Below are 26,710 nucleotides of genomic sequence, written 5' to 3'. Positions count from 1 at the left end.
TGCCCAGGGTCACACAGTCAGGATTTGAACTCAGATCTTCCTGACTTCAAGTCTGGTATCTAATCCATATGCAGAATTGAATTGTGATCCTTTTCAGGGGGCACTGATTTTGTTCCTTGGTTTTTTTCTTCCCTAGGTGACCGGAAAGATGGATGAGAACCAGTTTGTGGCTGTGACCAGCACCAACGCGGCCAAGATTTTCAATCTTTATCCCCGGAAGGGCCGCATTGCTGTGGGCTCTGATGCTGACCTTGTCATCTGGGACCCTGACAGTGTCAAAACCATCTCAGCCAAGACTCACAACATTGTAAGTTACTTAAACCGTGTAGCCCTTGACTGGCCAACGTGCGCTACAGGGGAGCTGGAGACAGAAGACCCAGGTTTAAATCTTACTTCTGGTGCTTACTGCCAATATGACCTCCTAAGCAAGTGCTTAACCTCTCTGGCCTCAGTTTCCTCATCTGTAAGATGAAGGAGATGGACCTTTGAGGTCCCTTCCAGGTATAGAATTATCATCTTGTGATTCTCTAGAGAGGCCATAGAGATAGGGCAAAGGGCACCTCTCTCAGCCCAGTGCTGGATAAGGCAATTTAAAGTAGGCTCATTCTTAGTGAAAGTCAGCCCTTTTAGGAGGGGTATCCCTTCTCTGGGGCTGCTGGGGGATGGAGGAGCAGAATTGGGAAGGAGGATTCATTCCCTGGTGTCTTGAAAGAATTATTTCTAAAGTAGAGTCAGCCCTACTGAGACATGGCTTCTTTCTCTGTAGCCTCTTGGGCTCCTGGGCCTTCGCGCTGAAGCTTGAAAGAGAATTCAGGGCATACCTTCCCTGCGTTAGCCTCGATCTCATTGAGGTTTTCTGCTCAATGAAATCAGACTTGAAAGAGCCCTGAAAAAGGGCAACCTTTGTACAGAAGGTGGGCAGCTGTCTAAAGCATTTGGTTTTAGAAACAAGTCCTGGATGACGTCTGCTCCTAGGAAATCTCTTGAACTACTTTTCCAAGGTTTCAAGGTGTTAGAGTTTTCCTGGGGATTCCTTGAACCCTTTTTCCAGCAACTGTCAAAGAAAACCTGTACTAATCTTGAAAAGATTAGTGGAAAACTCCAACGACAGGAGACAGACCTGTTAAAACCCATGAGGATAATGTTCCAAACTAAATTGCATTCGGCACAACCGAGGAAACATATTCTGAAAGATTCTGAAGACCGGGGGGTCTTAGTGGACTCCAGCCTTAATATGAATTAATGGTGTGGTGTGGCAGCCACAGAAGACTAATGAGATCTTAGGATCCATTAAGAGACATACTGTTCAGATAACAGGTGATTATTGCGATTGACTTTTTCTGAAATCCCACCTTTGGCAAGAAGCCTTTCCTGATCCATCTTAATGCTGGTGCTTTCCCTCTGAGGTTATCCCAATTTGTCCCATATGTGTCTTGTCCATAGTTTATTCACCTATTGTCTTCCTCATTAGGCTCCTTAAGAGCAGGGACTGTCTTTTGCCTTTCATTATACACCCAGCACTTAAGTATAGGCACATGATAAAATGCTTGTCAATTGACTGACATCATATTTAGTTCTGATCAGTATCGTTTGGGAAAACACCAACAAGTTTCAGAGGGCCTGGAATCCCTTTGGTATTGGGATCTGTCGAGGACACTTTAGCCTGGAGAAGTCAGGGCTCAGGGCTGCCAAGGTTGCTGATGTCTCGTGTTTGAAGAGCGATTGGATGGATTCAGTTCTAACAGTAATGGAGGACATTGATGCCGCAAATTTAGGAAAGATGTTTTTGAGGACAAACTTGCTGAGGGTTGGTGCTGTCCTCAGGTGGAATGAGCTCCCCCCTCCTTGGAGGCCCTGGAGCCAAGGCCCGATGGCCTCTTGTCAGAGTGCTAGAGTGAGGATTCTTTTGGATTGGAGCAGTGTCTTAGCATCCTGCTTGGCACAGAGTTGGTGCTTAATAAATGCTTATTGTTTGATTGATGGGTGCTGACGTCCCTTTTGTCTGTGAGATCCTTTCGTTCCTTGACCCCCTTTGGTAAGAATGGGGCCTTCAAGGCTGGGTAGGGCTTCTGGAGGAGAGGAGAGGAAGGGGCAGGTCTTTTAGCCTCGGAGAAGAGTGAGAGCAAAGGTTCATTACCCGCTGAGTGGGTCCAGGGGGTGGGAAACCTTCGTGTCCTGAAGCCACGTGTGGCCTTCTAGGTCCTCAAGGCCCAGAGGATGCATCCTCCTGCCTGCCTCTCACCTTCAAGTGACCTTACTCGTGCAAGTGTACTTCTCTCATGGTGCCAGATTCCTTTCACTGCCATGGAAGACATGGCCCTACGAAGTGCCCCGAGTTCTTCGGAGGGCTTTTGGAAAATGTACTTAGGAGGCTTCCCCCATCTCCCACCCCACCCCCTCGGTGTTTCCTAGGTTGTGCCTAATGCGATTTAATTTGGAACATTATCCTAATGGGTTTTAACAGGCCTGTCTCCTATCGGTGGAGTTTTCCAGGCATGGGGCCAGATTGGTAATTTTAGGGGAAGCAGCCTGGGGGAGGGGGGAAAGCCTTTGGACTTGGAGTCAGGAGACTGGGCTTTCCTGTCCTGGATCGAACACGTAGCAGCTGTGTGATTCTACCTCAGTCCTTTAACTGCTTCGAGCCTCAGTTTCCTCATCTGTAAAATAGGGGCAATAACTCTTGCCTTAGATTCTTGTGTGAGAAATCATTGGAAGCCTTAAAGTGCTATTGAAAAATGAACTTTAGTACCCTTATTGTTAATGGGTTGAGGAAGGTGGATCACTCATGGTCTTCTCATTTTATGTTTAACTGATGCCTTTCATTTTTGTTTTATGTGCTCTCTCTATTCTATTTTAAATTTTTTCTTGGTTTCATTTTGTCTTCAGTCATTTCTGAATATCTTGCTGCCCTGTCTCCTATCCAGAGAACCAGCCTTTTTAACAAAAACAGAAAAAGAAGGTAGCTAAGCAACACCAACCAGCAAATAGCTTGTAGCTGAAAGTGCCAGCAGTGTTTCATACCCATAGGCCCCCACCTTTCTAAGAAAAGGAAGGGGGAGAACATGGGTTTGGTCCTCCAGTTGGAGTGACAGTGCCTGGGATCTGAATCCCCTCAGTTCTGACCATGTTACTGGACTCAATTGGAAGCCCCAGGCCTGTCACGTGGCATTGAAAGCTTGGCTTTCCCTCTTTCTTAAATCATTTGCTTTTCACGTGCTGTTCATGGTGAAGGCCATACATACAGTTTCAGGCAGAATTGAGGAAGGCTCCGCGCCTGATTGGGGAAGACAGATGGGGAGCTGCATCATTGGAGAGGAGAGGACCCAGTAGAGATCTCAGAGACATGGGTACATGTGCAGGCCCTGTGCTAGGCACTAGAGGTACAAAGACCAAAAAGGAGCAATCCTTGCCCTCAGGGAACTTATATTCAATTCACTCCTAGAATGGAATCTCCTTTCACTGATGCAGATTTGCAGCTTCTTGGGGATTTATCATCTTACAGAATTGTTGGAGGCAGCCAGGTGGCTCAGTGGATAGAGTACTGGGCCTGGAGTTATCAAGACTTGAGTTCAAATCCTGCCTCAGACACTTGCTAGCTGTGTGACCCTGGACATGTCATTTAATCTCTGTTTGCCTCAATCCACTGCAGAAGGAAATGGCGAACCGCTCCAGTACTTTTGCCAAGAAAACCCCATGGACAGTATTGGTGTGCTGTGGTCCACAGGGTCATGAAGAGTTGGATGTGACTGAATAACAAAGAGAATTGTTGGGGGGGTGGGGAGGACACATAGCAAGTCAAGTTCATGAGCATTTATTCAGCACCTCCGGTATGCCAGACACTGTGCTAAGCATTGGAGGTACAAAGACGGGTAAAAATAGTACCTGTTCACAAGCAGAATGGAATCCAGCGCAGTGCGGCCCTTATTGAGGGCCCAGCTACCAACACCATCCTTCAAGAGTGGGCACCTCTCTGTTTGAGGCTGCCAGGTGTCAAAGGTTAGACAGCCATTCGGTGGGGGTGGTGAAGAGGGGCTTCTTGGGGAGGTAAGGGCTGGCTTGGATGGTATCTGAGGTCCTCTCTGACTCCGATTCTCTGATCGGCCAAGCTAGGGGAGAGGCTCTTTGGAGAAGGTACGTGGAGGAGCAGCGGCTGAGCTTGGCCTGGAAGGGCAGTTTGCACAGATCTGACTGTTGCCTTTTCTTAGGGTTGTTTCTAAGGTGACTGGATTCTGCTTGCAGAGTCATAGATCTGGAGTGGGAAGGACCTTGGAGGCCAGCTATTTCCACCCTTTTATTTTACAGATGAGGAAGCTGAGGGCCCGTGCAGGTTCTGACTAACCTAAGATCTCACAGGTCGTAAATGTCAGAGGCCTGATTTGAACCCATATCATAGGATCATAGGTGTACAGTTGGAAGGGACCTAGAGGCTATCTAGTCCAAGCCTTTCCCTTTACCTGTGAGGACACTGAGGACCAGAGAGATTAAGTAGCCACACGTAGCAAGCATCAGAGTAGGATTTGGACCCGGATTTTCTGACTCTAGAGGCAATGCGCTCTTCACGTGGTCATTTCTGGCTTGTGGCCCAGAGGATCTCAGGTCTTGTGCTCCCCCCCCCATCCTTGCTCTTTGTTGCTTTTGAGGAGGGGAGGAGGCGGGGGTCTCCTCTGCCAGGCTCGCGTTGTCTCTTGGGTCACTCTCAAGTCGCCTTCTTGCGCTGCTGACGTTCCTGGCGCCTCCTGGCCCTTCCCAGCCCTGGGATGAAGACGATAACAAGCCCTGCCTGATGGCGGTGGGTGAGGCTGCTCCCAGTATCCGGAGTCATTGTGTGAGAGCAGAGCCTTACGCCTAATACCACTGGGGGCCGTTTCAGGAAAACTCCCCCCTTGTCTTTTTTTCCTTTTTCCATGCATGGTGCATGCACACCCATGGCGTTGCTGATAGGCTTCCTCCAGGTTTGGAATCCCAGATCGGTTGTCCAGGGAATTCTGGGAGGGAAAGTACCTATTGTTCTCTCTGGGCCGATTCCAAAACTCTGAAAAGAACTTTGGGAGTGGAAAGTGGTGCAGCAAACAGCCAGCTGGTAAATGTTGTGCTGATTACATCAGAGCCCTCTTTGAACATGACTCGTTATTTTGGAGTTTGGGGAAGGAGCTTGGGTAAATCAGGTCCTTCCACACAAAATGGCAACACAGAACAGCAGGGTACGGGGAAAGAGGAATAGACTTGGCATCACTGGGGACATGGATTTGCAACATTATCCTTGTGACCGTGGACAAGTCAGTCACTCCATCTCTCTGATCTCCTATTTCCTGATCCTTTAAAATGGGGCTAATTGTATTGTGGTACCTGCCTGCCTTTCAGGATTGGGGGGAGGGTTGGATCAACCGATTTCATTGGTACAGGGGACCCCTATGAGGGAGCTTCTCAACCAATGCAGGGAAATCCCAGGCACAGATCTTGAACCCAAGTGTCCTGACCAAGCTCCCTGTCCCCTGCACCCTCTGCTTCATAACAGGGTTGTTGTGAAGATCAAATGAGAAAGTGTATGGAAGAAGACGTTGTAACTGAGAAATCTAGTAGAACACAGTGGACCTGAGAGGTGATAGAACCTAAATCCTCTCTCCCAATACCGAAAGTGCTGTACATGGGAGACCAGCTGCTGCCCCACCTGTGGGAGAGGAGCTGGGAGGTGTGTGTACATCCATTTCAGAAGCATTTCTTAATTATTGCACTTACGATGTGCACCTATTGCCCCTATCATGTGCAAACCTTGGTACCAAAGTTAGGTAGAGAGTCAGTGACAGAGACAGAGAGACAGAGAAACAGAGGGAGGGTGGGAGGGAGAGAGATAGAGACAGAAAGGGAGGGAGAGACACACAGATAGACACAGAGACAGAGACACAGACACACAGACAGAGACACAGAGACACAGACAGAGACAGAGATACAGAGAAGAGAGAGAAGAGAGAGAGAGAGAGAGAGAGAGAGAGAGAGAGAGAGAGAGAGAGAGAGCGAGCGAGCTCCTCTGGCCCTGGGGAAAAAAACTGTTTTCCCCACTTCCCAGAAAAGAAAAGAGGGAACCGCTGAGCAGAGTGAAGTTTCTGCTTCCTTCAGCCAGAGGAAGAAAGAGAGGAAGGTGAAGAGAAAGCCAAGCAGCAGACCTTGGCCTTGAAGCCTCGGCTACTTTGCTGCTCACAACGGGTCACGGGCTCTTAGCCAAGTTGCTGCATGCTGAGCTCAGTTCAGGTGTTCTCCCAGCTCCTCTCCCACAGGTGGGGCAGCAGCTGGTCTCCCATGTTCAGAGCGCTGCCTGCCAGACCTGAAGGTCACGGAGGTTCTCTTTGCCCACTTTTCAACAAAGGAGTCAGTCATGATCAGAGGGGTCCTGCCCGAGTCCTGACGCCTCCTCAAACCGAGACCCGAAGGCGGCCGGTCTTTCTTGTGATCTCTTGGACTGGATGCTGTTCCCCCTCCCCCTTCACCTCTCATTCCAGACTGCAAGAAAGTAACCTAACGTCACGTGTTAACCCGGGTATTGTCCGGGTTGGTGGAGTAGACTGGCTCTTTAGACTCTGTTCAAGCACCCATGGAGCTTTGTAAGATAGTCAGCATATGCTTGCTACTGGCAGCTCCCAGCCGTGGTCGCATCTAGATACTCTGCTTCAGGTGCTCCATCTAGTGGTGCCACCTGTAACCGGCTCAGCCATGCCTTCCCCTCCTGTGGGACTCTTAGGAGCAGAGATTTAGGTCTGGAAGAGACCTTAGAAGCCATCAAGTTCCATTTCCTAATTTTACAGGTGAAAAAATTTAGGCCAGGGATGTTAAGTGACTTCCCCAGGGTCACACAGCTAATTAAGTGTCAGAGGCAGGATTTGAACGTAGATCTTCTGCATTCCAAGTCCCACGCCCTATCCACTGTGCCACACTGTCTTCCTATAAGTTTGCTACATGGAAGCTACCCAATGTGCAACTGACTTTCTTTGTTTTCTTTGGATATCTCAAGATTATGATAAAAATACTAATAATTGTTGGCATTTCTATGTCGCTTTAAGGTTTGCAAAGCCCCATGCATGTATTATCTCACTTGATCTTTGCAACAACCCAGGGAGCTTCAGATGATGTTAATATACCCATTTAGCAGATGAGGAAACTGAAGCTAAGAGCATTTAAGCAGCTTGCTCAGGGTCACAATGCTAGTGAATATCTGAGTCCGACTTAGGCCTCTCTGGCTTGAGGTCCGGCGTTCTCTCTACCCCATCTGGCACCTGGTGGAGCATCCAGGCTCTCCACTGGCCATCCCTGCCTCTTGCCATGTGACATGCCCAGCTTCTTTTCCAATCATGCACTTCTCTGATGATGCCCTTTCCTCGGGTTCTCACGGATAAGTCCATACTGATGTGTCTCCCACCTTGCCCTGCAGGTAAGAGTCTGAATTCTTCAGAGGCTGTCCTGTGTTCAAGTCTCATAGCTATGCAGGCACAGTAGGACAGTATTGGTACTGAAATGAAGGCCCTTTGTCTCTGAGAGAAGTCCGGGGTCAGCGAAAGAGCTTTACAATTTCCCATGGGCCGTAGCTAAGGCATATTTATAGGGCCTCCAACATCTTAATGATCTCTCCAGTTTTTTCCGCCCTTCCAATAAAATTCACAAACCTCAAGCTGGTGGGGACCTCACAGGCCATCGAGCCCAACCTCCTCATTTTCCAAAGGAGGAAACTGAGGCACCTTGCCAAAAGTCACATAGGTTGTAAATGTCAGAGGAGGGATTTGAACTCGGGGTCTCTGACTCTGTGGCACTTGGATGCATCATTCTATGGCAAAAAGCTTGAGCAGCCACCAGGTACACTGTGCTGCCATTTTAGTGGTTAATAAAGTTTTTACTTGCTTAAAGCCTGATTTCTTTTCAGCCCCAGGCCTATGGGTTGGCGCCAATTTCCACAACTGACTTCAGAAATTCCTGTGATTGACTAGTGGGGTGATAACTTGTGTGGATCAGTGGGAAGAATATTAGAATTGGAGTTAGAGGACCTGAGTTCGAATCTCAGTTCTGCTGCTCTTATGGTGGCTTGAAGTTTGGGGTGAGTCAGGTCAGTGTAGGCAAGAACCGAGTCAGAGCCAAGGACATGCTCCCTGAGAGAGGACCTGATGGCTTCAAGGAAACTGGAAGGATTTTTCTCCTGATCCCTTCAGAGGCTCTGCTGGGTAAGGTACATGGCAACTCTTGAGGATTACCTGAGACTGAGGTGCTCTGGCAATGTCAGGAGAAAGAAGGGAGGAAAAGATGAGACCACAAGAATTATGGCATGTTAGGTGTAGAGGTGGGAGGGCTTTAGAGGCCTTAAGGCCAACATCCTTGTTTCACAGATGAGAACACTGAGGCACAGAGAGGTTAAGTCTCTTGCCCAGGGTCACACAGCTAGGGAGTGTTGGAGGCAGAATTTGAACTTAGGTCTTCTTTGTTCCAAGTCCAGCGCTCTGTCCTTTGTGCCACAGGGCCTCATGCCTGTTGCTTAAGGTATAAGGGGAGGTTGGGATCCAGAGTGGGGGTGGGAGGGTTAGGATTCAGTGAATGGAAGGAATGATGTGTAATATGAGGGGGTGAGCCAGAGCTCCTGCTGGTGGCACGCAGGGTTCCAGTCTTGGGCTAGGATTAGGCTCTGACTCCTCTTGGGGATATGGGGCTATGCTGAATAGGAGGACTGGTTTTCAAACAGATTTAGGATCTCAGTCACTTAGGCAGTGGGGTTTTCAAGGAGCCGTGGAGGCAACAGTTCAGCTGTTTGTCTGAGAACTGCCTGTTGGCAAGCAAGCATCTTGTTAAAAAGTGTTCGCTGCCTGGCTGGTCGGAGAGGGCTTGGGGGTGAAGGTCGCGGTGAGGAGAAGCGCACCTGCTTGGCTGCTCTCTGGGCACCAGGAATGAGAGGGGTAGGAGACAAAGACAATAAGGACCTTGGGACCCAGGCGACTGCTACCTTCCAGGAGGGCACGGTGGGTGATGCAGTGGATTGTGCTCTGGGCTTGGACTCAAGTACATGTGAATTCATATCCTCCCTCAGACATGTAGTAGCAGCGTCACCCTGAGCAACTCAGTTTCCTAATCTGTAAATTGGGTAGAGTAATAGCACCTACCTCATAGGGTGGTGTTGAGGTTCAAATGAGATTTTATATATATATATATATATATATATTATATATATATATATATACTGTGTTTTACAAACCTTAAAGCATTATATCAATGCTATTATTATTCTGTGCATTCAAAGGAGAAGAGGTCATTTCTTCACTATAGCCCCATATGCCCAATGGCTTTTAGTCCTAAGCCTTTCCCAACACTAATAGGAGGTCATAATTGTTTTTTTTTTTTGGCAATTGGGGTTAAATGACTTGCCCAGGGTCACACAGCTAGTAAGTGTCAAGTGTTTTGTCTGAGGCTGGATTTGAACTCAAGTCCTCCTGACTTCAGGGCTGGTGCTGTCTGCACTGTGCCACCTAGCTGCCCCAGGAGGTCATAATTGGAAGAAAGGGTGATGATTACCTGTGTTTCTTTGTGGGAGGCTCCTACCAGTAAATGGCATTCTCTCTGTAACCAACAAAATTGAGATGGGCTGGGAGTGAGGGCCATCAGTGGGCGCACATGGACACTCCAGTAAAGCTAATATGGGTAAATGGCCAATTTCCTTTGGGCCCCCAGGGCCACAACAGCAGGAGAGAGTGAGAGCTGACCTTGGACAAATTCCTTCCCTTTTCTGGGCCTCAGTCTTCTTTCTCCTCTAATAAACAAATTGGTTGGCTGTGTGATCTGAGGTCCCTGTTGATCACAGGATTAGACAAGCTTGGATTCTACTCCTGATTCCTGTGTGTTACTCATTTAGGGACCTTGGTTAACTAGAGCACTCTCGTCTCTCAGTTTACCCATTATAAATTACAATATAATATAATATAATATAATATAATATAATATAATATAATATAATATAATATAATATAATATAATATAATATAATATAATATAATATAATATAATATAATATATATAATGTAATATAACACAATACAATATAATGTTATATAATATTATATAATATAATAAAACATTATATTAGTCAGTATTCATTATTTACCTTTCATGGTGAAGTGGAGGGGTAAGGGCTTAGCACATGATGACAAGAGAGGGCAGTAAATAGGGGCTGCCCTTTGGAGTAGGGCTCGGGTCTGAGCTTTTGTGGCAGGGAAGGGGGATGGGACTGGGGCCTGGTGGCCACCGGCTCAGTATGAGCCAGCCAGGAAATATGGCCGGCAGAAAGCTGGGAAGTGGGATCTAAGGTCGTCTTAAGAGACTCATTGTACCCAGGACTAGGGCTGATTGTTCCTTTGGCCTCTGCCCTGCTCAGACAAGAGCTAGAGTCCCGTGCTCAGTTATGGGTGGGCACCCCAGTTTTTAGGAGGGCTTTGATAATCTGGAGAGTGTCCAGAGGAGGGCGACCAGGCTGATCAAGGGTCTTGGGTCCAGGCTGTGTGAAGAAAGTGGGGATTTTTAGCCTGGAGAAGGGAAGAATCTTGTTTCTACATCCCCTTACTTCTTCCTATGAGGCTGAAGTTCTTCAAGGTGTGTGCCCCCACAATCCCTGTCACCTGGCTAAATAGTAAAATGAAGGTTCTCCTGGGAGAGTGGTCCAGTAAGTCACTTAGATCCCCTGTTGTTATAATCCAGCCTGTAGATAAATCTAAATAATCCTGTTGCCTGATACTCTCTTTCCAGCTGCCAACATCCCCGCCCTTATCAGCCCACAGCCCACAATGTTGATCCGCCACATCTGAGAGAAGAGATTTTCGTCTTTTCTCTCATTCCTCCTTGGCCACAGTGTCATGTTTTTCAGGCTCGTGGCCTTTGGGGCTTGTGCTAATTTGCATGGTTGCAGTAATTTTACTGGAATGTATAGTTTTCCGGGTTCAACTGAAACCCCAGCTGGTTTGCAAAATTGGAGCTGTCTGCCTAAGCATCTGCATCCTTGGTGCAATCCTGGGAGCAGGGCCATTCATTTCCATTCAGCCAACATTTATCGAGCCCCTGTGAGCCGCAGGGTTGGGCATTGCACTAGGTGAGGGATACAAAGATGAAAATTAGATAGCCCTTGCCCTCCAGGAGGTTACGTTCTACTGGAGGAGGCAGAGGGCTTGGGATTTTGCAAACATTAACAGTTGACTAAATTCAAGATAAATTGAGGAGCAAGAGAATAATTAATTACTGGGGGATTAGGAAAGACTTCATGGAGTAGATGGCACCAGTCAGTCAGTCAACATTTAGTAAGCGCCTATTTAGAACAATACATGGGGGGTTCAAAGAAGGGGAAATGACATTTCCTGCTCTCAGGGAACAATGGAGGAGACAGCATACAGACAACCACGTACGAACAAGATATATACAGGACAACCTGGAGATAAGCAATGGAGTGAAGGCACTAAAATTAAGGGAATCAAGAGAGGGAAGAAAATAAGCATTTATATAGCACCTGCTGTATGTGAAGCACTGTGTTAAACACTTTATTGCATAATAAACTTTATCTCATGTAATCCTTACAACAATCCTGCGAGGTAGGTGCTATTGTTAGCCCCGTTTTACAGTTGAGGAAACTGAGGCAGAGGTTGACGTGCACCAGAGTCACATAGCTAGTGGGTATGTGAGGCTGAATTTGAACCCAGGTCTTCCTGACTCCAGGCCCAACACTCTATCTACTCCACCACCAGCTATGTCAAGGCCCCAGAGCTGAGCTTTAAGGGAAGTTAAGGATTCTAAGCAACAGAGGTGAGAAGGAAGGGTTTGGATGGAGGGATGGCCTGTGGAGGAGGAGATGGAGAGTGAGGCAGCCAGACCAGAACGTGTTGCTAGGATAACTGTTGTTGCCGAGCTCTGGCTGGTGACCCTGGGTAGGGTCATGTTGGTCTCCACCATGTGGATATTTCAGTGTCCCAGAAAACTTTTCCTTCTCCTCCCCCAACCCCCCTGCAACATCGCCAAGCTCAGAGCCAGGAGTGTTTCCCAAGAACTTGGGCAGATGTGGTACTGTTTGCCCAGGGCAAGCTCAAAGCCACAGGGCCATGTTCTGTTTTTCTTGGCTCTCACCAACCTCAGACATTTGAGTGAAGGCGTTTCTCTTAAGCCGCCACAATCGTTTCATTTGGGGCTTTGCTTTTTTTTTCGGCTTAACCACCGTTCTAACGAGCACATGGGGAACAGGCAAGGCCGGAGCTCCTGATCTTTCCCCAAAGCCCCCCTCTCCTCCTGACATTCCTGTTTCTATCATGAACACCATCATCTTGCTGGTCGCCCAGGTTTGCAACCCTCGACTCCCTGCTTTTCCTTCTCACCCCGTATGCCCAATCACTCACTGAGTCTCATAGATTCCACTTCCACAGTGACTTTCGAATCTATCTCCTCTTCACTCCACTCCTGACAGCTCTGTTCCCTCATCACCTTTCACCTGGACTCTAGTAATAATCGCCTTCTAATTTGTCTCATTGCCTCCAGGCTCTGTCCTTCTGAATGATCCTCCACGAAGGTGCTAAAGTGGTGTCTCAGAATCCCTGACCATAACCCTCCTCTACTCCAGAAGCTCCAGAGGGGCTGTCTGTCACCTCTGGGGTAAATTGCAGAGTCTTCTGTTAGGCCTGGCTACAACTCACCTTTGCAGACGTGTTTGCACCTCCTCCCCTTCCCTGAATTTCTTTGTAGTGAATTTGGTTTTTCAATTTTATTTTTCGTTTAACAAGGATTTACTATCTCTCCCTCCCCTCCTCCTTCCTTCACTTAAAAGAAAAACGAGAAAAAAGAGCCCTTGTAAAAAGTATGCACGGTCAAGCAAGTCAAATCCCCATGTTGGATGTCCAAAAATGTCTTGAATTTGTATGAACTTACACGTGTACATCTTGTCTCCCCCCAATAGAATGTAAGCACCATGAGGGCAGGGACTATTTCACGTCCGTCTTTGTATCCCCAGCACCCAGCACAGTGACTGGTCCGTATTATTAGGTTCTTAATAAGTCTCTGATGAATGAATGAGTGAGGGCGTTCTGTTCACCAATACATGAAGCAAAGAGTATGGGTTCTAAGGCAGCAGAGCATGATGGATGGAAAGAATAACTCTGGCAAGCATTTGTGTAGCACCTGCTGTATACAGATAGATACATATTGGAACTGGGATCTCAGATCCCAAGTTTGAATCTGTCACATTGCCTCTCTCAGACCGGACTCCCCTCTTGTCTAAAAGGAAATACTTGGACTGAATGTTCCAAGGCCTATTTAGCTCTAGCTGTGATGCTGTAGGGTAGACATTTTCCTAAATTTACCGCTGGGGAAACTGAGGCATCAGAGAGGTATAGTGGTCTATATACAATTGTATATCAGTCAAGCTGGGGCTGGAACCAGGATCTCCTGATTCTCTTCATTGACCCTTTGGGCAGCTGCATGATGGTGTAAGTGGAATGCAGAATGTGGTGTCAGGTTGCTTTCCTAACCCTCTGAAAGGCTTTGCCGCTTCGAATTCTGTTCTGACGTTCTGCGTGTTCTCTTCCCCCAGTCTCTGGAATACAACATCTTCGAGGGCATGGAGTGCCGAGGCTCGCCACTGGTGGTGATCAGTCAGGGGAAGATCGTCTTGGAGGACGGCAACCTCCACGTGACTGAAGGATCGGGCCGCTACATCCCCCGCAAACCTTTCCCCGATTTCGTTTACAAGCGCATCAAGGCCCGGAGTCGGGTGAGTACCTGGGGCTACACAGGGGGATTTTTCCAACTGAAAGATTCCAGGACCCTAGCACAGAGTGACTCTTGTCTGCACCCATTCAGATCGGGGCAGAATGGGCCCAGCCCCGAATATCATGTTCATCATTTGGCTTGTTCAGTGCAACAAGGTTGGTGTAAAGTCTACCACTGGGGCCAAAGGATCTTTCTTGGCTTCGAGGAAGCCCTGAGTCCTTGTATGTGTTTAAGAGGAGGTCCCTAAGGATGTCCCTGGGGACATCCAGCACAGGAGGTGGGGATGAGGGAAGCGTCCTGGGCTGTCCAACGCACCTCTCCTTCTGGAACCATGACTGATGCCTCCAAAGAAGGATCGGGAAGGGGCAAGGAAGGATATACCCAGGAATGGGAGGCAGCATGGAACAGAAAGAGTTTCTGGAGTTAGGGACTTGGGTTTGAATTCTGCCTCTGCCATTTAATAGCTGCGGAGCCCCGGCCAAGTCTCTTCCCTTCTCTGGCCTCAGTTTCCTCATCTGTATAATGAGGGAATTCACCAGGATGGTCTCTTAAGGCCCCTTCCAGGATTAGAGTTATGCTCTTATCTGTGACCTGGATACATCCCTTAATCTCCCTTATTTTCCTCTTCTGTATGATGAGGGATAAACGATCAACCCTTCTTAAACCTTATGAGGTTGTGACCCACAGTTCAAGAAGCGCTGAAGGGACTGCGAGTGAAAAAACTTAGGCAGCTCTGGACTAGCTAACCTCTGGGGTCCCTTCTAGCTTCACTTTGATGATTCTCTGGTCCTGTGCATGTCCCCAGGGAGCCTTGGATGTGAGGGGCTGCAGCGCAGGGCAGAGAGCCCCCCGCAGTCCAGGACTCCTGGGTCCGTCAGGGCACCTGGAACAGTTCTAGGGGCAGAGGCAGGTTCCGGGCTGCTCTGTAGACCCCACTCAGGTGTTTTTTATGTTGCGGGGGGAGACTGGGTTGAGGTGGAGCTGCTTGGCTCTCACTTCTGAGATCCCGGGCAGGGAGACACTAGTCAGTTAAGAATTGGGAAGTTTCTAATGTGGAGTCTTCTGAGTATCCAGATTTGGAGGGTTACAGAGAAGGGACAGGAAGGAGATAAGCATTTATTAATCACCTACGTGTCAGCCAAATGCTTTACAAATATCACATTTGGTATTGTTTATAATTACAAGTTTACAATTGAAGAAACTGAGGCAGACAGAAGTTAAGTGACTTGCCTAGGGTCACACAGCTGGAAAGTGTCTGGGGGGGATTTGAGCTCAGGTTTTCCTGACTCTAGGCCCGGATTGAGGCAGATAGGAGAGCCTATGATACAGAATTGTGTTTGCCTTGTGGTAGACACTCCCTTCACCTTTTGTCTGTGTCCTTTTGCAGACCTACCAAACAGAGTGCTGGAGGCCATCCTGACTTCACTTTTTTAACATCTTGCTTGGGCTGCCCATCTGGGGGGGGGTCCTGGGATCCTAGATCTCTCAGGGACTTCAGGGACCATCCAGTCCAACCCCCTCATGTTACGTTTGAGGAAGCTGAGCCCCAGAGAGGTGAAGGGAGTTTCTCTAGGCCACATACAGGTGACTGTAGCTAGGATACCAGAAGGTTCCTAAGATACTCACTGGTCCATCTCCCTTATTTTACAGAGGAAGAAATAAAGGCCAAAGAGAGGTACTCCAAGTCCCCTAGAGGTCCCCAAAGCTAGTGCTGGAAGGGACCCTGAGACCACCTAGTCCAGGGGTTCTGAATGTGGCTCCTCAGATTTCAGGGAGTCTGTGAACTCAGATGCAAAAGCAGTCATGTCTCTGTGTTCATGACAACTGAAATTGAACATTTCCCTTAATTATTTAAAAATGTTCTTCTGAGAAGGGGGCCATCTCTGGGCTATACCAGACTGTCAGATGGGTCCAGGACACAAAAAAGGTTACGAGCCCCAGCTCTGGCCCATTTCCTTCTTTTTATGGAGGAGGAAACTGAGGTTCAGGGAAGGGCCCAGCAGGTAGGAAGGGTCACAGGTGGGATTTGAACCCAGGTCCTCTTGACTCCGTGCTCTTTCTACCATACCACACTGCTTCTCTCTCTTAGTCTCCCTACCCGGCTGACTCAGTTCTTTTCCTGGTCCGGGTATTGGCATTGATCCTGTGTCTTTTGTGAGCCCCCATTAACCAACAAGACCCCAGGAAAGGTGGCTGCTCAGCTCCTGGGGCAGAGCCTCCTTCAGAAGCTTTGGGTGGGGGTCAGCCTTCCGGTGCCTCCCTGAAGGGAGCCTGCTGCTGAGGGGTCTTTCCCACCTACCTCCCCTACTCCTACCCCAGAACAGCTCTGCCTTCCCGTGGAATCCTCATATGGTATCCTTTGAGGTAGTGGGGGCCATCTCCCAGCTTCCTTTGTTCTGTCTGGGAAGATGCTCCCCACCTCTGCATTCTGCAAGGGCATTCTGTGCTTTACTGAGAAAGGCCCAGCTTTGGTGCATGCCAGCAGAGAGGAGAGACATTCCTTAAGTTGATCAGCTCAGTACTTTAGAGTCCCGGAGGCTGGGGAAAGAACTAGATAACTTTTTTTTTGAGGCAATTGGGGTTAAGTGACTTGCCCAGGGTCACACAGCTAGTAAGTGTCTGAAGCTGGATTTGAACTCAGGTCCTCCTGAACCAGGACCAGTGCTCTATCCACTGTGCCCAGCTAGCTGCCCCTAGATAACTTTTCAGAGGCTCTTCTGGCCTTGAGGGGGATGATGGTGATGGTAGTGGTGGTGGTGGTAGGGTTGGAGTGTTCTGGGATAAATAGTGTGCCATGATGGATAGAACTTTGGTCTCAAGTAAGGAAGACCTGGGTTCAAGTCTGCCTCTGGATACAATCTCCTTGGGGCATCACATTGTGAGGTGGGTGTTCCAGGTATGGTTATCCCTCTGACTGATCTTGGGCAAATCGTTTTGACTCCCTCACCTCTGTTTCCCCCATATGTAAAATGAGAGAGTTGGAAACTAGAAAGTCTCAAAGGTATGTTTCAGCTTTAGATTTATAGTCTTAAAACTGGTGCCCAAGTGCTAAGACATTACAAGGAGCAGAGGTTGGCCTCCAGCAGCTGTGGAGTAGGAGGTGCCCTGCTTTTGGTAGAGGGAGTTTCCACACTTGGAGTTCCCACCAATGAAAGCCAAGGGCCAGTCCGTATCCCTGATAGGGCCCTGAGTCTGGCAGAGACTTGGGAAGTCTTCTGGCCCAGCTCTGTGCTGCCTTTAGGTAGAAGGGTATCTAACCTGGGGCTTCTCAATCAATAGCTATCGGTTGCCAGTAGAATTTGAAAGACTGAGTGGCTTTCTAAGACTTCCCCAGATCTTCTGCCTTGCTAAATATTATGATTCCCAGAGGGGAGGAGAATGTGCCCCACAGAGGAATCCCTTTGCTCCACTCAGGGGCATAGATATGGAGCTAGGAAGACCCTCAGGTCATCCCCCTCCCCCATTTAAAAATAGATTAAAATTAAACAAATTTAAAATAAAAATAGGGACAACGCTCAGAGATCAACCAATATTTATTTAGCGCCTGCAATGTGCTAGGCACTGTGCTGAGCACTGGCGATACAAGAAGAGTCAAAAGACCATCCCTGTCCTCAAGGAGCTTACAGTCTAATAGAAGTTAAGTGACTTGCCCAGTGGGGACCTCTCTGTCAAGAATGAGAGACCTTGTTGTCTGTTGTCTTCTTGACCATTGCTAGGGATAGAGGATCCCCTAGAAGATACATGAGTTTAGAGGTGAAGTGCACCTAACAAGAAATCTTAAAGGGCTTAATCTCCTTTTAATACTCACAAATCGTGTTTTTCCACACCCCAAGATTTCTAAGACTGGGGTGAGGAACATGGCGGTGAAAGCCTGCCACCTGCTGGATGATCCTGTACCTACTCTTGTTTCTTCAACAACGTCCTCCTTCAGAATACCTAGCCCTCCGGCTTGTTGTCAGGTCTGCCGATTAGATGTGGCCTTTCATCCTCATCGGGAGAGGGCCAGGATGACCGGTTCCGGCTCCTTTTTCCCAGAAGACACTCGCTTTTCAGCCCCCGCTAACTGGCTCTTGTCTTCGCAGTTGGCAGAGCTGAGGGGTGTTCCCCGAGGCCTCTACGATGGGCCGGTGTGTGAAGTGTCCGTGACACCCAAGACAGTGACTCCGGCCTCCTCCGCCAAGACTTCTCCTGCCAAACAGCAGGCCCCGCCTGTCCGGAACCTGCACCAGTCTGGATTCAGCTTGTCTGGTACAGACTCATTTACAGATTAATTCTTCTCCCGAAATTAGAGCCTTTGGTTTTGAGTTGAGGTCTTAGGACCTCTGGTGTGCCCCTTAGAAGAATTGTCGACTAGAGTGGGTTTATGCATCAAGCAACAAGCATTTATTAAGTGTCTGCTGTGTGCAGGCTTTGACAAGGGGGGAGGGTAGGTTAGCATATTTATTACGTTCTTCCATCCATCCTCCCATCCATTCATCTTTCCATCTATCCATCCACCCTTAATTCATTCAAAAATCATTTGTTAAGTGTTTTCTATTCACAGAGCATTGTGCCAGATTCTGAGGGTGGTACAATGGGGCCTCTGACATCATGGATCTCCCAGTATGGGAGGGGGATACAATATAAACTCAGGAAATCACTGAACTTCTGTTAATTTTTTATTAATTTATTTTGATTTGTCAACAATCACTTCCATATGCTTTGGAGTTTAAAATTTTTCTCCCCCTTCCTCCCAACCACCCTCCCCAAGATGGCGCCCAATCTGATACAGGCTATGCATATACATTCCTATTAAACATATTTTCACATTAGAGATGTTGTAAGTAAGAATTAGAACCAATAGGAGGAACCACCAGAAAGAGGAAACAAAATACAACAGAAGAAAAAAAAATAGTATGCTTCTATCTGCATTCAAATTCCATAGTTCTTTCTTTGGATGTGGAGAGCATTTTCTATCACAAGATTTTGGAGATGTCTTAGATGCTTGTATTGCTGGGAAGGGTCAAGTTTATCAATATTAGTCATCTCACAACATGGCTGTTATTGTGTACAATGTTCTCCTGGTTCTGCTCTCTTCACTCAGCACCAGACCATACAGGTCCTTCCAGGTTTTTCTGAAGTCAGCCTTAAACAGGCCTCTTTTCAGAGCTCTCCCACCCTACCTTATTGCTCCTGGCTCTGCCCTCTGGGGCCAAGTAGAACAAGACTGAACCCTGCTTCACAAGACAGTCCATCGGAATATGTGGCCCAAGAATGCTCAGCCACTGTCAGTTCTAGTGGCCTAGGGGCCTGTGGCAGGAGCTAGCCTGCTCCACACTACTTGAAGGCCAGGTGTGTTACATCTCACGCCTCCCTGAGAGTCAGGGAGTCTGGACAGATCTCAGGTCTCCGATTGGCTCCAGTGTCCACCAATAGTGTTTGGCCACTTTAGGAGGGACCCTAGGAACCCACTTCATTTCACCACTTAACAGTCTGAGTATCTTTTATTATGCAATATTTACCTAAGCGGAATGGAAAGAATAAATATAACATTCTCTGCCTTGCCCTGCCCAAGGTGGCCTTTCGGCCGACCTCCACCCGTACTGTAGGTGAACTCCAACTTTCACCCTTTCTGGACCCTGACATAAGAGCGTCCCAGTCTGGCTGATTTAAAGACACAGCCTTTCCTGGCTCACACACGCAGATGTGCTCTCAGCCAGATGTCTGTTTGCCAGAGGTGTTGGTCGGTTATAGAGGATGTCCTGCAGAGAGTTCACGTGGACCCAGGATTCCGTCTTAGTGATGAAGTCTTCCAGATATACTGCGTGTGGGTGACTGTGCTGAAGGCATCAGCTCCTACCAGGCCTCCTGCTCCTCTTCCTCCTCCTCCTCTTCCTCCTCCTGCTCCTGCTCCTCACTCTCCTCCTTCTCCTCAGATTTTTAGCCACTCAAAGGAGAGAGGCCTGACAGTCCACAGAGGAGAAATCAAATACTTGGGGAATGTCTGCTGTTTAGACCAGAGGTTTTTAGTCTTTTTTTTTTTCATGAACCCCTTGGGCAGTCTGATAAATCCTATGGGGTCCTTAGAATTATGCTTCAAATGTATAAATGATAAATAAAATGTATAAAAGAAACTATATGGTCTCAAAATGAGATAATATTTGTAAGGCGCTTAGCGCAGTGTCTGGCACATGGTGGGCACTTAACAAATGCTCCCTCCTACCTTCTTTGCCTCCTTTCTTCCTTCAGTTCCAAATGAATGGAGTTCTAATCAGGTTATTATATATTCTGTTGGCCATGTAAGGTGCTTTTTTAATGCTAATTGTAATAATTGACATTAAGCACGTTGTGTACGTGGCCTAATTAGAGTACAGCAACAGTGAGAGGTAGATGCTACAGATATTGTTGTCCCTGTTTTACAGATGGGGAAACTGAGGCTCAGAGAGCTTGTCTTTTGTTCCAAATCACTTAGCGTTAGAGGTGGAGTTTGAACCCATGTCTTCCATACTCAAAGTCCAACTTCCTAGCTATGAAACCACACCCCCTCTTGACTATTACAGTAAATAGAAATAAAGCCAGAGTCCATAACTGCCCAAGAAAACAGGGGCCACAGGAGTTGAGCCCCCAACCACCTGCTTTGGAAAGCCTTGGACTCTGGGTCAGGCGGCTGGGGCTCTGCAGAGGCAGTAGGTGTGAACTTGAGAGGCAGGCACGAGATTTAAACCTGAAAGCCGCCTCTGAGGCCATCTTATGAGTCCACCCAACCCACCTCATTTCAGAGGGAACAGAAGCCCAGAAAGTGAACTGACCCACTACTAAAGGATCCTAGATTCTAGAACTTCAAGGGACCTTGGAGCTCTTCTCATCCAGCCCAGTGCCTGGCACACAGCAGGCATCTTATAACATGCTTTTTAACTAAGAGCCTTTTCATTTTACACATGAAGATAAAGATTGGGTGAGATGAGGTGACTTGCCCAATGTCAGGTCATAGTAAGTGGGTGAGCTAGGATTTGAACCCTCCAGGGCTGGAACTTCTTCCACGGGGCCATGTTGCCTTTCTTGGGGCTTTGTCTCATCCTTAAAGGCTTGTACATTTTCTTTTGACACATCACTCCCTCCACCTCTCCCCCATCCCCCAACATGGTACCTTGTGAGGGTAAAATGAGACATGTGTCAGATACTTCACAAACTTTCAAGTGCCATATTAATGCTATTATTTTTTTAAAAACATTAAGCAAAATTGTCTCAAATGCTATAGCTCATTATTGAAAACATTAAACAAAAAATGTCTCAAATGAAATAGGTTATTATTTAAAACATTAAACAAAATTGTCTCAAATAGCAAACAAATGCTGCAGATCGTTATTTAAAATGTTAAGCAGAATTCTCGAATAGCAAGTCCGGGTCTGCTGGCACCTTGGAATACCAGCCTCTAGCACAGTCTGAGGTGCTTAAGAAATGCTCATTGATTGATTATTGATTGAAGCTGTGGGACTGTGGGGAAGGCACAAATTTACATGTGGAAAGGGGGAGGAGAGGAAACCTGAGGATGTATTTTTTTCTTCCTTTTTAGTTACTTTTTTTCTCTGATTGTTTAAAATTGAATTTTGTTTTCAGTTCTTAATTCTCTCTCTCCCTCTCATTGCCACTCATTGAGAAAGCCTGAAAACCAAAACTTGTTACAAATATGTTCTGTGACTTCTTTCCAGTGATAGTGAGTACAGCTCTCATTCCTATAGCCTGTTAAAACTAATGAATTGCTTTTATCACAGCAACCTTGACAGGCAGGTATTGCCTCTCGAGGATTATTATTACTCCCATTTTATAGATGAAGTGATTGAGGCTCTAAGAACCTCAGTTATTGAATCCTAGTCGACTGCTCCTGCCACTTTTCTTTGGGTAGGGCTGGGCTGTCCCTGTGGGACCCAAGACAAGCCAGAGTAAGTCAGTACTGATGAGTGACGAGTCACTAAAGAGTAAGTGTACATGGGTACGTGGTCAGGGTGTGCTTCTGCCTCCCCTCTCCTCTCTCAGAATCTTGGATTTCCTTCAAGACGACACTTAGGCAACACCTACATGAAGCCTTTCCGGAGCCTTTACTGTAGCTTTTGCCTCCTGCCATTAACTGCCTTGTATCTAGCTACTTTGTATGTATTTGTATTTACTCATTTTATATTTGTGCTGCAGATAGTTTACATGTCTATGTTGTCTCCCCTCCCCGCCTTTAGAATGAGGGCTTCTTGAGAGGAGGAGTTGTTTCAGCCTCTATACCTGCATTCCCAGTGCCCAACAATATTCCTGGCACATAGTATGCACTTAGTACTCGATTGATTGCTTAAATCAGTCTTAAAGATTAGAACTGGAAAGAACCTTAGGGCTCGTACAGTATAATCTTTTCATTTTACAGACAGAACGACTGGGGCTTGATCTGGGAAGTGGTTGGTCCTAGGTCCCCCAGGCGGTAGGGAGCAGAGGTAGGAGGCTGCCAGGGACTTTTTTAAACCTTCTCTCCCTCCTGTCTTTTCTCCTCTCTCCAGGTGCCCAGATTGATGACAACATCCCTCGCCGTACTACCCAGCGCATTGTGGCTCCCCCAGGCGGCCGTGCCAACATCACCAGCTTGGGTTAGAGCGCCTCAGTCATTGAGCAGCAGTAGCAGACTGGGAAAGGGGGGTGAGGGGTGGGGCACCTGAGGACAATGGGTTTTGTTTATTATTATTATTATTATTATTTTTTAGAGCCTGTGATAGTTACTGTGGGGCAGCCAGTCCATGGGGCTTCCTTCTGGGCCCCCCACTCGGTCCTCCTTACCCTGATGTTACCGATTTTGCTCACCTGTGTTTCTCCACTTCTAATAGTATTACATACATGTTCACACACCGACTCCAGAGACAGAATGTGACCTGACACCTCGAGGGTGTGAAACAAAAAGTATGAAAAAATCCCTGCCACAACTAGGGTGGTTTTCATCCAGCGTCCCTGTTGTTCTCATGAACATCTTTCTTTTCCTAAGGGAAGGATGAAGTGAATTCCCTGAGAGCTGCCTTTTTTTTTTCCTCCCTGAGGAGGGGTGGGGTTGGGGAAAGTGGTTTAAAAATATGATGTTGGAAGAACTGATTAAATATTAACGAGTTGAGACAAGTGTTTAACAACTGAGTGAATCGGATTGGTAGAGCAGCAGTCCCCCACCGAGGTGGCTCCAGACCATGTCTATTGGCTTCCATACATTTCAGTATGGGTCATCATTTCTCTTTGTCCTGGATTTGGCTACAACATGTATCCTTTGAGGTTCCCCTCTCTCCTCTCTGGCTTTTTGTTTTGTTTTGTTTTACAGAACATTTTAAGTTGCCTCTCATTGGCTTCTGAGAGATAGCATGGCACAGTGGGAATAGCACTGGATCTCATGGCAGAGGACCTGGATTCAGGTCCCACCTCTGGCCATTATTATCTATTTGACTTTGGGCAAGTCACTTAACTTATTTGCCCCTCAGTTTCTTCATGTAGGATGAAGGTGTTGGATTAGACAGCCTCTAAGGCCCTTTCCAGCCCTCAGGAGATGAGACTATGGGTATTTGTTTTAGACAACATTTTTCTCCCTGTCCCAGCTGCCTCTCCTTTTCACTAGCCCTGCCACTTTTCCATTGTTGCCATAGGAACCTGGCCTGGGGAAATAAGGTGCTGCCCCATCACGCAGAATGCTGAGTTGGCCCATGTTATGCAAGATGCCACCAAGCCACCCATGGTGGCCATTGCTATTTCATTCATTCTTTTTCAGTAGCAGGGATGGGTTGGACTGAGCTATCCATACTCTCTGGTGCCCCCTTGGTGAGAGTTTGAGGGGGAGATAACAGTCTGTGGCTTTAGAAAGTGGGTTTTTCCCCTGAGCAAAGCTAACTGCCTACCAAAGGCATCAAACTGCTGTCCAAGGTCTCATTAACATCATATGCTAGTTAACTGGGCTAACTCATCCCAAGGCCAGCCAGAATAGAACAGATGGATGAATTGGAGGCTGGTTTGAATTGGAGGCTGGTTTGATAGCATTCTACAAACCCCATTTAATTTGATCTGGAGGCATCTTTTGAGGAGTTCAGGACCTACTGAAGTTTCACTCATTAGGAATGGGCCCCAGTAGAACATCGTGGTGCCCAGTTAAACAATTTTACCTCATGGAAGTCAACTTGGTGGAATAATAATGCATAGAGGCCTTAGAAACACACACACACACACACACACACACACACACACACACACACACACACACCAGTCCTGGGGAATTTTGACACAGGGAAGTCTCTTAATTGGCAAAATGGAGGAGCCATGCCTTTTTTTTTTTTTTAAACAAAGGGCGCTTCATTGTGCATTGACATTTGCAAACGTAACACAACTTTGGTGGAAAGCAACGTCTGGCAAACTTCTTTCTATAGGCCAAGCTTGAGCCTATTGGTCACCTCACCTTAGCACTGCCTAGCGTCTTGGTGTCTTGGAATAGTTTCCATTAGCTGAATCCCCTTCCCTCCCCTCAGTTTCTTTTGTTACCTCGATATGTGTGGCCTTTATTTCTGTGTGTGTTGACAGGTTCTCTTAAAGATGTATCTGTAGGTTCTTTAAAAAAAACCCAATAAAAACAAATCTGCTTTGAGAAAGTATAAGCAGTAAATCCTTTGTAGCCAGTCCACTCATCTGTCCAGACATATCGACTTGGGGTTGTTTTTATTGTTTATTATTTTCTATTTTTTAAAGTAAAAAAGCACTTTAAAAAAGCAATTGGTTAACTTAAAACTTTTGTAGTTCCCCTCCCTGACCCCCTTGAAGGAAATTGGAAGAAGGTGGAAAAACCCCAAAGTCTTGTTTCTGTTCTCAGCCACGTTGGCAGCCTCTCTCAGCATTCACTTAAATCTTCCCTCTTTCCCTCCTACTCATGACTTTCAGTTCTTTTGGTTGTTCTAAAAGACAAAAAAGAAAAGCCCACAAACAGATAAACAAAGTACAAAACAAAAACCCTGACAATGTTTGCAGGCTATGTGAGCATGTTCCCCTGTTGGCTCGCTTTTGTGTCTGTTTAATGAATGTCCTGTGTAAACGCTAAGAGACATTGACAGTGATTTGGAACGGACTAACTCAGTGACTTGATGCTCTAAGACATTGTAGGATTGCAGACTAGCTGGATTTTAACCCTTGGATTTGTGATTGTGAACCATGAGTGAAGGAGCTGTATGTGCTAAAGCTGATCATGTGTGTAGACAGACAGTGCTTTTTCCCCCTCTCTTTTTATTTTTTACCACTGTCTTAATGGCAAATAATTATGGTAAAAAAAGTCGTGTTTATTATTCCTTAAGAACTCTGTGTAATATTACCATGGAAACGCCTAATAAAGACAATGTTGTTGTTTCAGGGGTGTGTGTCTGTGTCGAGATGTTCTGAGGAGGTGCATGTGGGGGTGCCCTCGGCATGCCTCTAATCAGTCAACAAGGGTTGAAGCGCCTACTGAGTGCTGGAGAGGCAATGTGGGTGTAAGAGAGCTGGTTTGTCCTGGCTTCAGGTCTGACACATCCTGGGCTGGTTACTTAAGCCCTCATTGCTTAAGGTCTAAGCCTAGAAGTTACAGAGGGGCTGACTTGCATCAGCAGAATAAGTTTCTTCTCCTGGGAGTTCCCTACAGCAACAGCATCACTGATCCAGTTCCTGTTTCTAGGTAGGCAGGAATACAATGATCAAAATGGAATGGTCCCAGCCCTCCAAGCTAGCAGCTGATCAGAGGCAATCCCTCTAAAACGTCCTCATCCCGGGGGGTCTACACTAGCTTTAGGTTTCCTCCCTTGTGATGGGGATGACTCAGGTTGAGGCCACTTCTAGGCAAACAGGAATGCCTCTTAAGTAAACTAGAGGACAGAGCAGGCCAGGGAAGAGTTACCTATTAACACAGCCACTGGCAGTGAGCTTGTCCCATACACCTTCTGAAATGCGGTGGTAGTCATGGGTTTGGAATAGAGCCCTAGACTGGTCAAGAATGATGGGACAAGGACCCCTCTGGACTCTCCCTCCTCCTCATCTAGTCCTGGCTTAGCCACTATTAATTATGAGACCATAGATCTAGACCTAGGTGAGAGTTCAGAGGTCATTCCAGTCCAGTCCTTTTGTTTTAAAACAGGAAACTGAGGCCCAAGAAAGTTAAATGACTTGGGGGGTATTCATGTGTTTGCATGCATGTATGTTCATATGTGTATATCTACATACCTTTACAGATATGTAGATAATATACGTGTATAGATATACATTCACATGTACCCCTCAAGAGTATATAAAATGAACACACATGTAACATATAACATGTGATATATGCATATATTAGGTACACAGATCTAAATGATATGTATATCTATAAATGCAATATACACATATATTTTCATGTACATATACATATACAAATACATGGGGCAGCTAGGTGGCACAGTGAATAGAGACTCACCTTCTTGAGTTCAAATCCAGCCTCAGACATTTACTAGTTATGTGACCCTGGGCAAGTCCCTTCATCCTGTTTGCCTCAGTTTCGTCATCTATAAGATGAACTGCAGAAGGAAATGGCAAACCACTTCAGTATCTCTGCCAAGAAAGCCCCAAATGAGGTCATGAAGAGTCTTCCACAACTGAAAAATGACTGAAAAACAAATACATATATCTATGTCTGTATCTATCTGCATATCCATATATGGTGTTTCAAAAGTATAATTTTAAGTTATTAAAGCTCATTATTGACTGGATGCCATATTTTAATAAGATGACCAGGTTGGGAGGAGCCTGGAGACCATGCCATAGAAGGATTGGCTGAAGGAATTAAGGATGTTTAGCTCGAAGGAGAGAAGAAAGTAGGCAACATCATGGGTGTTTTCAAATATTCCCCAGAATTTGAGAGTTGGCAGGGCCCTCGGTCAAAGAGTGGAAGATGTGGCCCCAAGGAATCTCCATCCTAACACACCTG

The 26,710-nt window shown here is 46.9% G+C and overlaps 1 protein-coding gene across 2 annotated transcripts in view; it reads left to right on the top strand.

Moving 5' to 3' along the window:
- DPYSL2 (dihydropyrimidinase like 2) overlaps positions 1-25,125 on the top strand; it is a 144,918-nt gene extending 119,793 nt beyond the window's left edge. For both annotated transcript variants that reach the window (XM_021007722.1, XM_021007723.2), the window contains exons 11-14: positions 137-307; positions 13,577-13,756; positions 17,838-18,003; positions 22,272-25,125. In XM_021007722.1, coding sequence (XP_020863381.1) covers positions 137-307; positions 13,577-13,756; positions 17,838-18,003; positions 22,272-22,363 — 609 coding nt within the window. In that variant the 3' untranslated portion in view covers positions 22,364-25,125. The remainder of the gene's footprint in view (positions 1-136; positions 308-13,576; positions 13,757-17,837; positions 18,004-22,271) is intronic.
- The last annotated feature ends 1,585 nt before the right edge of the window (positions 25,126-26,710 follow it).

The sequence above is a fragment of the Phascolarctos cinereus genome, unplaced genomic scaffold (assembly GCF_003287225.1).
Source record: "Phascolarctos cinereus isolate Bilbo 61053 unplaced genomic scaffold, phaCin_HiC Scaffold_2;HRSCAF=192, whole genome shotgun sequence".
NCBI classification, from domain to species: Eukaryota; Metazoa; Chordata; class Mammalia; order Diprotodontia; family Phascolarctidae; genus Phascolarctos; species Phascolarctos cinereus.
This window is presented reverse-complemented; position numbering and strand designations above follow the sequence as displayed.